General features: G+C 40.0%; 1 protein-coding gene across 1 annotated transcript; it reads left to right on the forward strand.

Annotated features, from left to right (window-relative positions):
• Positions 1 to 947: 947 nt before the first annotated feature.
• Positions 948 to 11867, forward strand: LOC136418838 (uncharacterized; the record flags this gene model as incomplete). Its single annotated transcript, XM_066405063.1, has 3 exons — positions 948 to 2684; positions 2870 to 5779; positions 11490 to 11867. Coding segments are annotated over exons 1-3 (5025 nt in total), but the record flags the coding sequence as incomplete, so codon positions are not given.
• Between the last annotated feature and the right edge of the window lie 3253 nt (positions 11868 to 15120).

Below are 15120 nucleotides of genomic sequence, written 5' to 3' on the forward strand. Positions count from 1 at the left end.
CCGATTTCGCTCGTTTCTGCCTGTTTTAGTCATTTTGGCACGTTTTCATCAATTTGGTGCAATTTCAAGCCAAAATAGACAGATTTGGCCGAAATAAGCCAAATCGGTCGATTTGAGCAAATTCAGAAATGAAACCATCGTTTCTGACCGATTTCGCTCGTTTCTGCCTGTTTTAGTCATTTTGGCACGTTTTCATCAATTTGGTGCAATTTGAATCCAAAATAGACAGATTTGGCCGGAATAAGCCAAATCGGCCGACTTGAGCAAATTCTTTGATGAAATGATCGTTTCTGACCGATTTCGCTCGTTTCTGCCTGTTTTAGTCATTTTAGCACGTTTTCATCAATTTGGTTCTGTTTCCATCCAAAATAGACAGATTTGGCCGAAATAAGCCAAATCGGCCGATTTGAGCAAATTCCTTGATGAAACGATCGTTTCTGACCGATTTCGCTAGTTTCTGCCTGTTTTAGTCATTTTAGCACGTTTTCATCGGAGTTCGGTGCGAACAAGCGTCTAGGCAAGACGTGCGTAACAAATTGCTCCGGCTAAATACCTCGATAAGTGCGGTAAACGGCTTCGCAGAAAAGTGTTTTTCGTGCCACCGTGAAGCGCATTCAGAGGGCTTTGTGTGTGCGGGTGTGTAGTGTTGATTGCGGGAAAGTTTTCGACGATTTTCCGCAGTTTTCTGTGAAAACAGAAAGAGTCTGGTAAGTCGTTGGAATTTTTATTGCACTGCATATAGGCCGACTGGCAATAAAATCGACCCTTCTCGTTGGAATTTTTATTGCACTGAATTTATACCGACGGGCAATAAAAAACGACCCATCTCGTTGGGACGATAGGTTGTGCTCAACATCTGGCGGCCAACCGTTTTTGTCGTTTTGCTACTTTCGAAAAAAGAAATAATTTTACTTGGCCATTGAAAGCAATTAAAGCGAACCCCCGCAATGGATTCCATTGTGGAGGTTATTGATAATGAAAGGAGCGAGCTGCATTATAGCAGCTTTTATAGTAGCGAAGAAGAGGACACTGGGGCGAAATCCCAAGCAAGGCGGAAAAAAAGGTCCCCTACTAAACGTTTTAAGCTTCCTAGTTCGGACGGCTCGGGGGAAACTTCCGACTCCTCCGTTATAAGCGAAAACGCGAGACTCGACTCGAACAAAATACCGACCGTCGCTAATGAGACGGCAAGCTTATCCGCGGAGGAATTAAAGTGCCTCATAGACACCCTGTTCTACACAGGTAAAGAGTTATTGGCTCTCATCAAGGCGAATAAAAATACCAAGCGTGAGATAAAACAGGGAATTCGGAAATTCTCCGCGTGCGCAGATAAGCTACGTGATAATAAAAAATTAATCCTGGAACGCGCCAAAAAGCGAAACACGGTGGCGACCATCGCGACGCAAACCGGTCAAGAAACGGCGGTCGAATCACTCCCAACTAAAACCACTTTCCAGGCATGGAAGTTGCTTGAAGGGAGAACGTGGTCAAACACCGTCTTTACATCGACGGAAGTTGTAATCGGTAACCCCGTGGAGGACGGCCTCCCTGAGGAAACCAAAGTGGTTTTCGTCGAAGAAGAGGACCAAAAGATGACTGAGAGCATTCAATCTCAGTTCAAAAACCGGTACCCGGAAATAGAAAATCTCGCAAATTTTGACGTGCTAGAACAATTCGTCAAAATCAAATCTAGAAAAACGGACAAATGCATCGGCAAAAAAATTATCAAAGTCAACGTTCCGTTGGCAGAAAGCGACGTGTTTGATACCCTGGTCAAGCTCCGCGAAGAAACCGGGCGCGAAAAGAGACTGGCCCTTCACCATCTGAAGGGAATGTCGGTCGCCAAGCTAAGGAAGATGGTCCAATTTATATTCAAAGATGGGCCAAAAATCAGAATCTTCACTACGAAGTTGAAAACTGCGGAAGGAAAGCAACCCGCAGTACAAAATAAAAAAAAAAATTACGCGACCTACGCGATCGTCGTTAACAATCAGAAAAGCACGGCCGCTGAAACAATTAAGAAAATCAATTCTTCGCTCGGAACAAACGAGAGCAAGGAAGTAATTAAAACCATAAAATCGAATAAAGAAGGGAATCTCGTTATTACCCTGGAAAAAAACGAGAAAGCGCTTGAAACAATCGGCCGGGACCTAGAGAAATCTCTGGGTAAAGACAGCGTCCGCCTCCTGAAGGAGAGGCAAGAAAAAACGTCTGTATTCATTCGGGGCATGGACGCAGCAGCTACAAAAGACGAGGTCTTCAAAGCCCTCAAAAACAAAATACCCGACTTGAAAGAGGCGGATGTTGCTATAGGGGAAATGCGCCCCTACGCACAATCTGGGCAGGCTGTAACGGTACGGCTCCAGGAAAAACACGCGGCCGCGATACTGGCGGAACCCCTTCGGGTCGGACTCGTCAGGTGCAAGCTTGAGAAGCACCTCACGATCGATCGCTGCGTTAGGTGCTGGGCCTACGACCACGCGACAGCAAATTGCAGCGGCCCAGACCGAAGGAAATGCTGTTACCGGTGCGGAAAACCGGACCACCGCGGCAAAAACTGTACTCGGAAAGAAGAAGATTGTATATGTGTCCTTTGCAACGAAAAAGGACACCGCCCTACCAGCAGCAAGTGCGTCAAGTTCCGCAACGCACTGAATCGCGCTCGCGTAATTAAACGACAACAGGTACGACGACAGGAAGAGTTCGCGCCCGTAGATAGCGAACACGACGCGACGATAACGGAAAATCGTTAAAAATAAAAGAAAACAAAAAAAAAACACAAAAAAAAAAAAGTTTTCTTCCCTTCTTAGCTTTCAAATAACAAACACCTTTCGAGATGAAAATAAAAATAACAACCAAAATCCTTCAGATTAATGCTGACCGATCTGTTAAAGCACACGACATGGCTTTCCTGGAAGCAGCGAAGCGAGATGTCGATTTAATTGTCGCCAGCGAGCCAAACAAAAAGTTAATTCAGAACAATCCGAAATGGATCACTGACAATTTAAATAATGTAGCCATATTTGCGAGAACAAAAAATGTAAAGTTCTCAAAAGTAATTCGACGCGACGGCCTTATTGTCCTATTCGGTGCCGAATACACAATAATAGCCTGCTACATCTCGCCTAACTGTACAAGGGAGCAGTTCGACCAATACCTGATCGATTTGCACCGAGAAGCCGCCGGCCGACACGGTAAATTAGTCATAATGGGAGATTTTAATGCCAAATCCCCGGACTGGGGTGCGATGAGAGAGGACGCAAGAGGCGGGGCGTTGTCCCAGATGATGGGGGCCTTCAATATGGTGGCTCTTAACACGGGAGAACCCACGTTCGTAAGACGTCAACAGCAATCTTGTATCGATGTCACTTTTGTGAGCCAAAGCCTGACCAATCACGCGAAGGATTGGCAGGTCATAGATGATAATGAACCGTATTCGCCGCATAGGCACATTTATTTTGAAATCGGCAAAATACCGGAACGGAAAACGAGACTGCCAGGAATCGTAAAACCGGACAAGCATAAATTTATTGAGGCTTTTGGCGATCTCTTACAACGCCACCCCGAGGTAAATAGCGGGAAAGAGATTTCAAAAATTATGAAGGATGCTTTCCGGAAGGCTTGTGTTGAAAATAGCAATGCAGTGACTGGAAACCCGAATCCGTACTGGTGGACAGAGCAGATCGATCAGAAAAGGAAGAGCTGCATAAAAGCTAGAAGACGTGCGCTTCGCGCATACGCGAATTCGAACACCGCGGATGCCGAAACGGAGGCGCTCTGGCAAGAGTACAAGGAGGAAAGAAAATCCCTTCAAAAAGAAATTAGCTCGCGCAAAAAAGCGACATGGAGCGAATTGTGCAAGAAACTCGATGATGACATCTGGGGTGAGGGGTACAAAATTGTCATGAGACACCTCAAACCCGGAAACCCTTTTGAGTTAACTGCACAACGGAAATTGGAAATCGCGGAGTACCTTTTCCCGAAGGGGTCCGGTCGCATTCCAGCCAAGAAAATGCCGGTCGTTTTTACTCCGTTCTCGATAGAGGAAGTAAAAACGGCCGCTTGCAAATTAAAAAGCGCAGCAGCACCGGGTCCCGACGGGCTCAGTGCGGAAGCGGTTAAATATAGCCTCGAAGCATACCCGGATGTATGGCTACGAGTGCTTAATCAAGCGCTGGAAAACCAAGAATTTCCGGATTCCTGGAAGATTGCGAAATTAATCTTGCTTCTAAAACCGTACAAGAATAGCGAAGAGCTGGGATCGTACAGGCCTATTTGTCTAATCGATGCTGCGGCCAAATTGTATGAACACCTCATCAAGAGCCGCCTCGATGAGGAACTGACGGCAAAACATCCGCTGTCCGACGTACAATTTGGCTTCAGAAAAGGAAAATCCGCGATGCATGCCATGACGCGTGTTCTAGAAGTGGCCCGCGACGTCAAAAATCGTCGTCGCGGAGAACGTTGGTGCGCATTAATCACGCTAGACGTGAGAAATGCGTTCAACAGCGCGTCATGGGAGTGCATAATTAACGAATTGACTAGAAGAAATATTTCAGATTACTTAATCAACGTCATAAAAGACTACTTCGCAAATAGAGTAGTAAAAATAGACAAAGAGACCACGTTCAATATGGCGATGGGCATTCCGCAAGGTTCGGTACTCGGCCCGCTCCTATGGAACATCATGTACGACCCCATCTTAGAGGCGGGCAAATCGGAAAACGTTACGCCCATTGGCTACGCAGACGACATTGCTCTCGTCGTTTGCGGCTCCGATAGGGCGCAGCTAATAGGCGAAGCGAATCGGGCAATAAACCGTTGCGTGCAATGGTTGACCGACCATTCGCTTCAAATAGCCTCGGAAAAAACCGAAGCAGTGATTCTAAACGGGAAAAGGTATAAGAAGGACATTTTCTTCATCGCTAATGACGTCCGCGTTAAGCCCAAAAAATCCATCAGATATTTGGGTGTAGAATTCGGAGAAAATTTGCATCACGGGCGCCACGTGGAAGTAATCTGCCGGAAAAGTCTAAACAAACTGGGACTTTTGCAAAGAATCATGCCTACGTTAGACGGTCCAAGTTCCCAAAAAAGACAACTTCTTTATGGAGTAGTACAGTCGACGCTTCTCTACGCCGCTCCGATTTGGGGGTGGATGACGAGAATCGGAAAATACGTACGTATGTTGCTCAGCGTGCAAAGAAAGGCACTCCTGAGAGTCATATGTGCGTATCGCACTGTATCCTATGAAGCGGTACAAGTGCTAGCAGGAATTCCTCCAATCGATTTGCTAATCGAGGAGAGAACACGGCTCAACACTTTACAGAAAGTCAGCAATGCGGACAAAAAAGCAGCTCGATCTGAAACAATTTGGAAATGGCAGCAACGTTGGTCATGTCTCGCGGAAAAGGGGCAGTGGACTAAGAAATTAATCCCTAACCTGGATACGTGGGTCTCATGCAAACACAAACGCCTGAATTATTACCTAACTCAGGCGTTCACCGGGCACGGAAGCTTTAGAGCTTTCACGCACCGCATTGGAAAAACGGAACCGAACTGCAGTCACTGCGGAATCTTAGACTCCGCAGAGCACTGTATTTTCCGATGCCCGATTTTCCAAACTCAACGAGACGAGTTAAAAGCATGCGTGAACGCTCTAACTCCAGTAAATCTAATAAAAGCAATGCTAAAAAACCCAGAAAATTGGGATCGCTGCAGCAGAGCCATTTCCAATATGATGAGAGAGAAAGAGAGGCAAGAACGAATCTTGCGTACGGTATGATTCTCGTAATTTTAATTTCACGAAACAGCATAAATCCAAAGGATTATGGGGCGGTCACGATTATTTTCACTGATGGCCGTCACTAAATTATAAAACTCATACAGCCACTTCCTGACTAGTAAATTGTTTTTCCAGATTTCCCGAAAATATAGAAAAAAAAAAAAAAAAAAAAAATCTTTCTATTTTTATATTAAATTTCCGAATATTGCGACGCGCAAAAACAATGACAACACCGAAACCACCGTCGTAACCGAGGTTTTATCCCGAGGGACAGTTCCGGCCGACGGTGGAAAGCTGCAAACGAGGTTTTTAGTGGGTAGGCACTGCTAAGTACAACACAGTGAATCCCACACTACCCTGCCAATTCGTCAGCAGGCACGGGTGTCTTTAGAAGATTTTCCTCGTACAAAAAAAAAAAAAGAAAAAAAAAAAGCACGTTTTCATCAATTTGGTTCTGTTTCCATCCAAAATAGACAGATTTGGCCGAAATAAGCCAAATCGGTCGATTTGAGCAAATTCAGAGATGAAACTATCGTTTCTGACCGATTTCGCTCGTTTCTGCCTGTTTTAGTCATTTTGGCACGTTTTCATCACTTTGGTCCAATTTGAATCCAAAATAGACAGATTTGGCCGAAATAAGCCAAATCGGCCGATTTGAGCAAATTCCTTGATGAAACGATCGTTTCTGACCGATTTCGCTAGTTTCTGCCTGTTTTAGTCATTTTAGCACGTTTTCATCAATTTGGTTCTGTTTCCATCCAAAATAGACAGATTTGGCCGAAATAAGCCAAATCGGCCGATTTGAGCAAATTCCTTGATGAAACGATCGTTTCTGACCGATTTCGCTCGTTTCTGCCTGTTTTAGTCATTTTGGCACGTTTTCATCAATTTGGTTCTGTTTCCATCCAAAATAGACAGATTTGGCCGAAATAAGCCAAATCGGCCGATTTGAGCAAATTCCTTGATGAAACGATCGTTTCTGACCGATTTCGCTCGTTTCTGCCTGTTTTAGTCATTTTGGCACGTTTTCATCCATTTGGTTCTGTTTCCATCCAAAATAGACAGATTTGGCCGAAATAAGCCAAATCGGTCGATTTGAGCAAATTCAGAGATGAAACTATCGTTTCTGACCGATTTCGCTCGTTTCTGCCTGTTTTAGTCATTTTGGCACGTTTTCATCAATTTGGTGCAATTTGAATCCAAAATAGACAGATTTGGCCGAAATAAGCCAAATCGGCCGATTTGAGCAAATTCCTGGATGAAACGATCGTTTCTGACCGATTTCGCTCGTTTCTGCCTGTTTTAGTCATTTTGGCACGTTTTCATCAATTTGGTTCTGTTTCCATCCAAAATAGACAGATTTGGCCGAAATAAGCCAAATCGGTCGATTTGAGCAAATTCAGAGATGAAACTATCGTTTCTGACCGATTTCGCTCGTTTCTGCCTGTTTTAGTCATTTTTGGCACGTTTTCATCAATTTGGTGAGTTATATCATGGAAATATCTAGACTAAGCCGAAGCCTGCTGCGACATTACTATATTGCTGACACGACAAGAAATTACAATAAATAGTTTAAGCGGCCATTAGTCAGGATTCATTATTGTTTCAGTATTCATTCATGATTCATTAGAAGCTCGTTCCTTAAATTGTCAAGTAGTCTTTAAGTTGATTTTAATAAATTTGAAAATTAAGTTTTTAGTGTTTGTGTGTGTTTTTTAAAAAAGCTGTTTCGGTTCCACGAAACATAACTGGCGCAGTCGACATAGGATTACTTTTGGGCTCGTTATCGAATCGACGATATCGAACTAACCTCGAGTGATTGAAACCTACAAGCAAGAAGAATAGAAGAAGAAGCTATAGAGCACAGTATCGACCAAGTGAGGACCAGCATCTTTGGAAGGACCACAATCGCCGACCAGAATGCCCGTCTTCGTGAACAGAAGCATCGTTATACTGTGGTAAGTGCAATTGACGTATAATTTTTGTTTTTATCTTAATGACGGATGTTGACGAACTATTGGGTCAATTAGAAACCCTTCGTTTAACGCCTTCAACAGACTTGATTTCTCATAGTTCAAAAATTTTAAATAAGTTTCCCTTAAATAACACTAAAACTACAATGGCTGAATTTAAAACGGAATATCTCAGATGCATTCCTGAGTTTGACGGAAGTCCTAACGATCTTAGCAGGTATCTGAGTGTGTGTCAATCTCTTATTGATTCTTTTTATATTGTGCAACAGCCAGAGCATTTTCAAAATATATATTTAATAAATAGTATTATAGGAAAACTGACAGGTAACGCAAAATTAGTATTAGGAACGCAAAATGTTAAAACATGGGACGAGCTGAAACACATATTGAATCGACATTTCGCGGATCAAAGGGATGAAGCATGTCTAAATCGAGATTTGGTTATGCTTCGACAACAAGTTAATGAAAGCCCTAATAATTTTTATGACCGTGTTTTACACATTCTGAATTTACTATGTTCGTATGTTAATGTTCATGAGAATAGCGATAATGCGAGAATTCTAAAAAGAAATTTATATAATGACCTAGCACTTAAAACGTTTTTATCAGGTCTTAAGGAACCATTAGGTACTACTATACGTTGCATGCGTCCGAAAGATCTTCCCGAAGCATTACAATTTGTATTAGAGGAAAATAACATTCATTATTTCCAAACAAATGTTAGAACCCCTAACATGATGCAATCAAGTAGAAGAAATACAGGTTCATTTAATAATCGGTATACAAATTCACGTCAAAATAAGTTTAATTCAAGCCCTTCTTTTAATTCGTTCAGACAATTTCAACCATCATTTGGATCTAACAATTATTCACCACAAAATTTCCAATCAAACAATTATTCGTCACAAAATTTCCAAACAACTTCTCAACCGTTTTGGCATAAACCAACAACCAATGTTTTTAGGCCAAATCAGAATAAACCATTGCCCAACCCGACTCCAATGAGCGTGTCGACGAGACAAACAACGAGACTGAATAAGCCATATTTTAACAAAAATAATAATAACAGAAACAATTTTCAAAATTCAAATCGTTTCGGACAGAATAGCAATCAATCGCCGAATTTTATATCAGAAGAATTGTATAATATAAATAACGCAGGTGAAACGTTTGATTACGTTGCTAATACGGAAAATTACGCAGCAGTACAAGAATCCCATAAAGAACCTTGGAAAAATGCGTCGCAGCCAAACGTTTATTATGAAAATGTTGAGTCAGCAGAATACCAAGTAAATAACTCGAAACAAAATTTTCCTCGAACCGGCCAAGTAAACAGCGACATATGACACCAGAAATTATTTCGCTGAATAATAATAACGCAAGCGAACTTTCCTATGTAATTTTCCCTGAACATAATTTAAAAATTCTGATAGATAGTGGATCGACAAAATCTTTCATAAATCCGGACATAGCTAATAAATTTTTTCCAAATCAAATTAAGTCGGACCCATTCGTAGTTTCGACGGTTTTTCAACAATCTGCCCATCAATTTAGTGCTGAAATTCCTGCTTCAAAATTATTTAAATTACCAAAACCAATTTCTATGAAATTTTATTTATTTAAGTTCCACAATACATTTGACGGATTAATCGGTATAGAATATTTAAGAAAACTACAGGCTAAATTAGATTACGAGAAAGGATGTTTAATCACACCTTATACAAGTATTCAGTTAAAATATCATAAAATAAAAACGCAAATAAATAACGTTATTGTAGAACCACGAAGTGAACAGGTAATCAAAATTCGGACAAGTATCCAGCAGGGAGATATAATAATACCCTATCAGAAATTACACAACTGTGAAATCCCAAACTGTATATCTAAAGCAAATCAGGGATACGCTATAACGACAGTAATTAATAATACTTGTGAACCTATAACGCTAGATATTTCTGAACCTTTTGACGTAGAAAAGTATGAAGAGTGTCGAGAAGAATCTTTAATTGATTTAAACCATATGGAAACTGATTTTAAACAATCTGTAGAATTTGACCCTTCTCAAATTAGAACGGATCACCTCAACCCAGAGGAAAAAACTAAAATTTTAAACTTATGTAAGGAATATGCGGATATATTTTATCATGAGAATATGCCACTCACATTCACTAGTAAGATTAAGCATTCAATTAGAACATTCGATGAATTACCAGTTTATGCTAAGTCATATAGGTACCCGTTTGTGCACAAAAAAGAAGTGGAAAATCAAATAAATAAAATGCTAAGTCAAAATATTATCCGACCCAGTAATTCGCCTTGGTCTGCACCAATTTGGGTGGTGCCAAAAAAAAAGGATGCTTCCGGAAAACAAAAATGGCGTGTATGCGTGGATTATCGAAAATTAAATGAGAAAACTATCGACGACAAGTACCCACTTCCCAACATAACAGATTTATTAGATAAGCTTGGCAAATGCCAGTATTTTAGCACATTAGATTTAGCGAGCGGATTCCACCAAATTGAGATGGAGGAAGCCGATGTGCAAAAAACAGCATTTAATACTGAACAGGGTCACTTCGAATATACACGCATGCCATTCGGATTAAAGAATGCTCCGGCAACGTTTCAAAGGGTCATGGACAATATTTTAAGAGGTATTCAGAATGAAAAATGTTTAGTTTATTTAGACGACATAATAATTTTTTCCACGTCTTTACAAGAGCATCTAGAAAGACTTAGATCCGTGTTTAACAGACTTAGAGAATCTAATTTTAAAATACAGATGGATAAAAGTGAGTTTCTTAGAAGAGAAGTAGCTTATCTGGGACATATTATTACACCAGACGGGGTAAAACCAAACCCAGACAAAATTTTAGCAATAAAAAATTATCCAATACCATGACCTGAATCCAATTATAAGACAAATAAACATTTTACAAACAAAGACGACAAACATTACGATAACATTAAATCAAACTAAGCATTTAAAACCTTATCTTGACGAATTTGGAAATTTTCTGGAGATGTTAAAATTTGCTAAAGAAAGAACAGAAGAAAGGTTTGAAAGAATTGTACCTCATTCACGGAGATTAAAAAGAGGAATAATGAATGGTATAGGTTCTGTCTTTAAAGTGATTACGGGAAATCTTGATGCATCCGATGGCGATAGATATGATCAACTTATCAGTACCCTTGAAGAAAATCAAAGAAAATTACAAACAGGAATTTTAAACCAAAGGTCATTATCAATAACCGTAATAGAAAGATTTAATCAGACATTGAAACAATTATTTCAAAATGATAAATTAATTGAAGATAAGATAAACAAGATTTTACCATATGTAAAAGACGTTATAGATGATAGAAATTGTGTATTTCTGAAAGAACTAATTGGTGAAATAATAAACATGTATGAAATAATCGCTTCAATACTGCAGGACATAGAAAACTCGCTAGTATTCGCTAAGCTCAAAACGATACATCCTAGTGTAATAAAACCAAAAGATCTTTATACAGAATTAATAAACCTGCAAAGTCAATTAGGATCAAATCAATTACCACTTGCTGTAACTTTTGAAAATATTCCTTTATTTGAAAAAATGATCGATTTAGAATGTTTCATTTTGAATAACAAAATTATATATATTTTACATATTCCCATAGTTAACAATCAGGATTTTAAATATTTTCATCTGTATGCCATTCCAATTTATATAAAAGGTCTGTTTAAGGTTGTTGTACCGCAAAATAAATTCTTGTTAATTAGTCAATTGCACTACGCGTATTACGAAAAGAGATGCCAACACATAATACCAGAACTCTACTTGTGTGCTAAAGAAAGCCCTATAGAAATTCAGGACAATGCCCCATGTGAAGTCAAGCTGCTTAGTACAAATACAGCCCCGACGACTTGTAAGCAAACTCATGCCGAGATAGCAAACGTAGTCATCGACCGACTAGGATCAACCAACAAATGGATTTTGGTGTGTCCTAAGAAGAAATCTGTACAAATGCTTTGCCCAGGACGACAAAGTGAAACAAGGAACTTAGTGGGGACATTTTTGTGCCAAATACCTTTAGGTTGTCAAGTAACTGTTGGTGAAAAACTTGTACGTAACGAACTGATAACCTCAAAGACATATTCGCAGCCCATATTATTTCCAGACTTAAATAACAATCATAAAATTGAACAAATGTTAAATTTAAGTGTACACCTTCCCGAGCTAAAACTAGATAAACTTCACGAACTAAAAGGTGAAATTTTCCAGATGAAAGAAGAACCACTTCTGACGTTTGATGAAATCTCTGCCTCTCCGAGCATATGGACCATAATTATGTATCTAATACTAACAAGTTGTTGTCTAGCCGCATTTTGGAGAAAATGCATACAACCAAGAGTCCAAAAGGAAAAGCAGACCCAACAAAGGAGAACATCAACAGAAGCTATTCAACTTCCTCGCTTACCCTAGAAGTTGAAACTCAAGGAGGGAGGAGTTATATCATGGAAATATCTAGACTAAGCCGAAGCCTGCTGCGACATTACTATATTGCTGACACGACAAGAAATTACAATAAATAGTTTAAGCGGCCATTAGTCAGGATTCATTATTGTTTCAGTATTCATTCATGATTCATTAGAAGCTCGTTCCTTAAATTGTCAAGTAGTCTTTAAGTTGATTTTAATAAATTTGAAAATTAAGTTTTTAGTGTTTGTGTGTGTTTTTTAAAAAAGCTGTTTCGGTTCCACGAAACATAACTGGTGCAATTTCAAGCCAAAATAGACAGATTTGGCCGAAATAAGCCAAATCGGTCGATTTGAGCAAATTCAGAGATGAAACCATCGTTTCTGACCGATTTCGCTCGTTTCTGCCTGTTTTAGTCATTTTGGCACGTTTTCATCAATTTGGTGCAATTTGAATCCAAAATAGACAGATTTGGCCGGAATAAGCCAAATCGGCCGACTTGAGCAAATTCTTTGATGAAATTATCGTTTCTGACCGATTTCGCTCGTTTCTGCCTGTTTTAGTCATTTTAGCACGTTTTCATCAATTTGGTTCTGTTTCCATCCAAAATAGACAGATTTGGCCGAAATAAGCCAAATCGGTCGATTTGAGCAAATTCAGAGATGAAACTATCGTTTCTGACCGATTTCGCTAGTTTCTGCCTGTTTTAGTCATTTTAGCACGTTTTCATCAATTTGGTTCTGTTTCCATCCAAAATAGACAGATTTGGCCGAAATAAGCCAAATCGGTCGATTTGAGCAAATTCAGAGATGAAACTATCGTTTCTGACCGATTTCGCTCGTTTCTGCCTGTTTTAGTCATTTTGGCACGTTTTCATCAATTTGGTGCAATTTCAAGCCAAAATAGACAGATTTGGCCGAAATAAGCCAAATCGGCCGATTTGAGCAAATTCCTTGATGAAACGATCGTTTCTGACCGATTTCGCTAGTTTCTGCCTGTTTTAGTCATTTTAGCACGTTTTCATCAATTTGGTTCTGTTTCCATCCAAAATAGACAGATTTGGCCGAAATAAGCCAAATCGGTCGATTTGAGCAAATTCAGAGATGAAACTATCGTTTCTGACCGATTTCGCTCGTTTCTGCCTGTTTTAGTCATTTTGGCACGTTTTCATCAATTTGGTGCAATTTGAATCCAAAATAGACAGATTTGGCCGAAATAAGCCAAATCGGCCGATTTGAGCAAATTCCTGGATGAAACGATCGTTTCTGACCGATTTCGCTCGTTTCTGCCTGTTTTAGTCATTTTGGCACGTTTTCATCAATTTGGTTCTGTTTCCATCCAAAATAGACAGATTTGGCCGAAATAAGCCAAATCGGTCGATTTGAGCAAATTCAGAGATGAAACTATCGTTTCTGACCGATTTCGCTCGTTTCTGCCTGTTTTAGTCATTTTGGCACGTTTTCATCAATTTGGTGCAATTTCAAGCCAAAATAGACAGATTTGGCCGAAATAAGCCAAATCGGTCGATTTGAGCAAATTCAGAAATGAAACCATCGTTTCTGACCGATTTCGCTCGTTTCTGCCTGTTTTAGTCATTTTGGCACGTTTTCATCAATTTGGTGCAATTTGAATCCAAAATAGACAGATTTGGCCGGAATAAGCCAAATCGGCCGACTTGAGCAAATTCTTTGATGAAATGATCGTTTCTGACCGATTTCGCTCGTTTCTGCCTGTTTTAGTCATTTTAGCACGTTTTCATCAATTTGGTTCTGTTTCCATCCAAAATAGACAGATTTGGCCGAAATAAGCCAAATCGGCCGATTTGAGCAAATTCCTTGATGAAACGATCGTTTCTGACCGATTTCGCTAGTTTCTGCCTGTTTTAGTCATTTTAGCACGTTTTCATCAATTTGGTTCTGTTTCCATCCAAAATAGACAGATTTGGCCGAAATAAGCCAAATCGGTCGATTTGAGCAAATTCAGAGATGAAACTATCGTTTCTGACCGATTTCGCTCGTTTCTGCCTGTTTTAGTCATTTTGGCACGTTTTCATCACTTTGGTGCAATTTGAATCCAAAATAGACAGATTTGGCCGAAATAAGCCAAATCGGCCGATTTGAGCAAATTCCTTGATGAAACGATCGTTTCTGACCGATTTCGCTAGTTTCTGCCTGTTTTAGTCATTTTAGCACGTTTTCATCAATTTGGTTCTGTTTCCATCCAAAATAGACAGATTTGGCCGAAATAAGCCAAATCGGCCGATTTGAGCAAATTCCTTGATGAAACGATCGTTTCTGACCGATTTCGCTCGTTTCTGCCTGTTTTAGTCATTTTGGCACGTTTTCATCAATTTGGTTCTGTTTCCATCCAAAATAGACAGATTTGGCCGAAATAAGCCAAATCGGCCGATTTGAGCAAATTCCTTGATGAAACGATCGTTTCTGACCGATTTCGCTCGTTTCTGCCTGTTTTAGTCATTTTGGCACGTTTTCATCCATTTGGTTCTGTTTCCATCCAAAATAGACAGATTTGGCCGAAATAAGCCAAATCGGTCGATTTGAGCAAATTCCTGGATGAAACCATCGTTTCTGACCGATTTCGCTCGTTTCTGCCTGTTTTAGTCATTTTGGCACGTTTTCATCCATTTGGTTCTGTTTCCATCCAAAATAGACAGATTTGGCCGAAATAAGCCAAATCGGCCGATTTGAGCAAATTCCTTGATGAAACGATCGTTTCTGACCGATTTCGCTCGTTTCTGCCTGTTTTAGTCATTTTGGCACGTTTTCATCAATTTGGTGCAATTTGAATCCAAAATAGACAGATTTGGCCGAAATAAGCCAAATCGGCCGATTTGAGCAAATTCCTTGATGAAACGATCGTTTCTGACCGATTTCGCTCA

The sequence above is a fragment of the Euwallacea similis genome, unplaced genomic scaffold (assembly GCF_039881205.1).
Source record: "Euwallacea similis isolate ESF13 unplaced genomic scaffold, ESF131.1 scaffold_111, whole genome shotgun sequence".
In the NCBI taxonomy this organism is placed as follows: Eukaryota; Metazoa; Arthropoda; class Insecta; order Coleoptera; family Curculionidae; genus Euwallacea; species Euwallacea similis.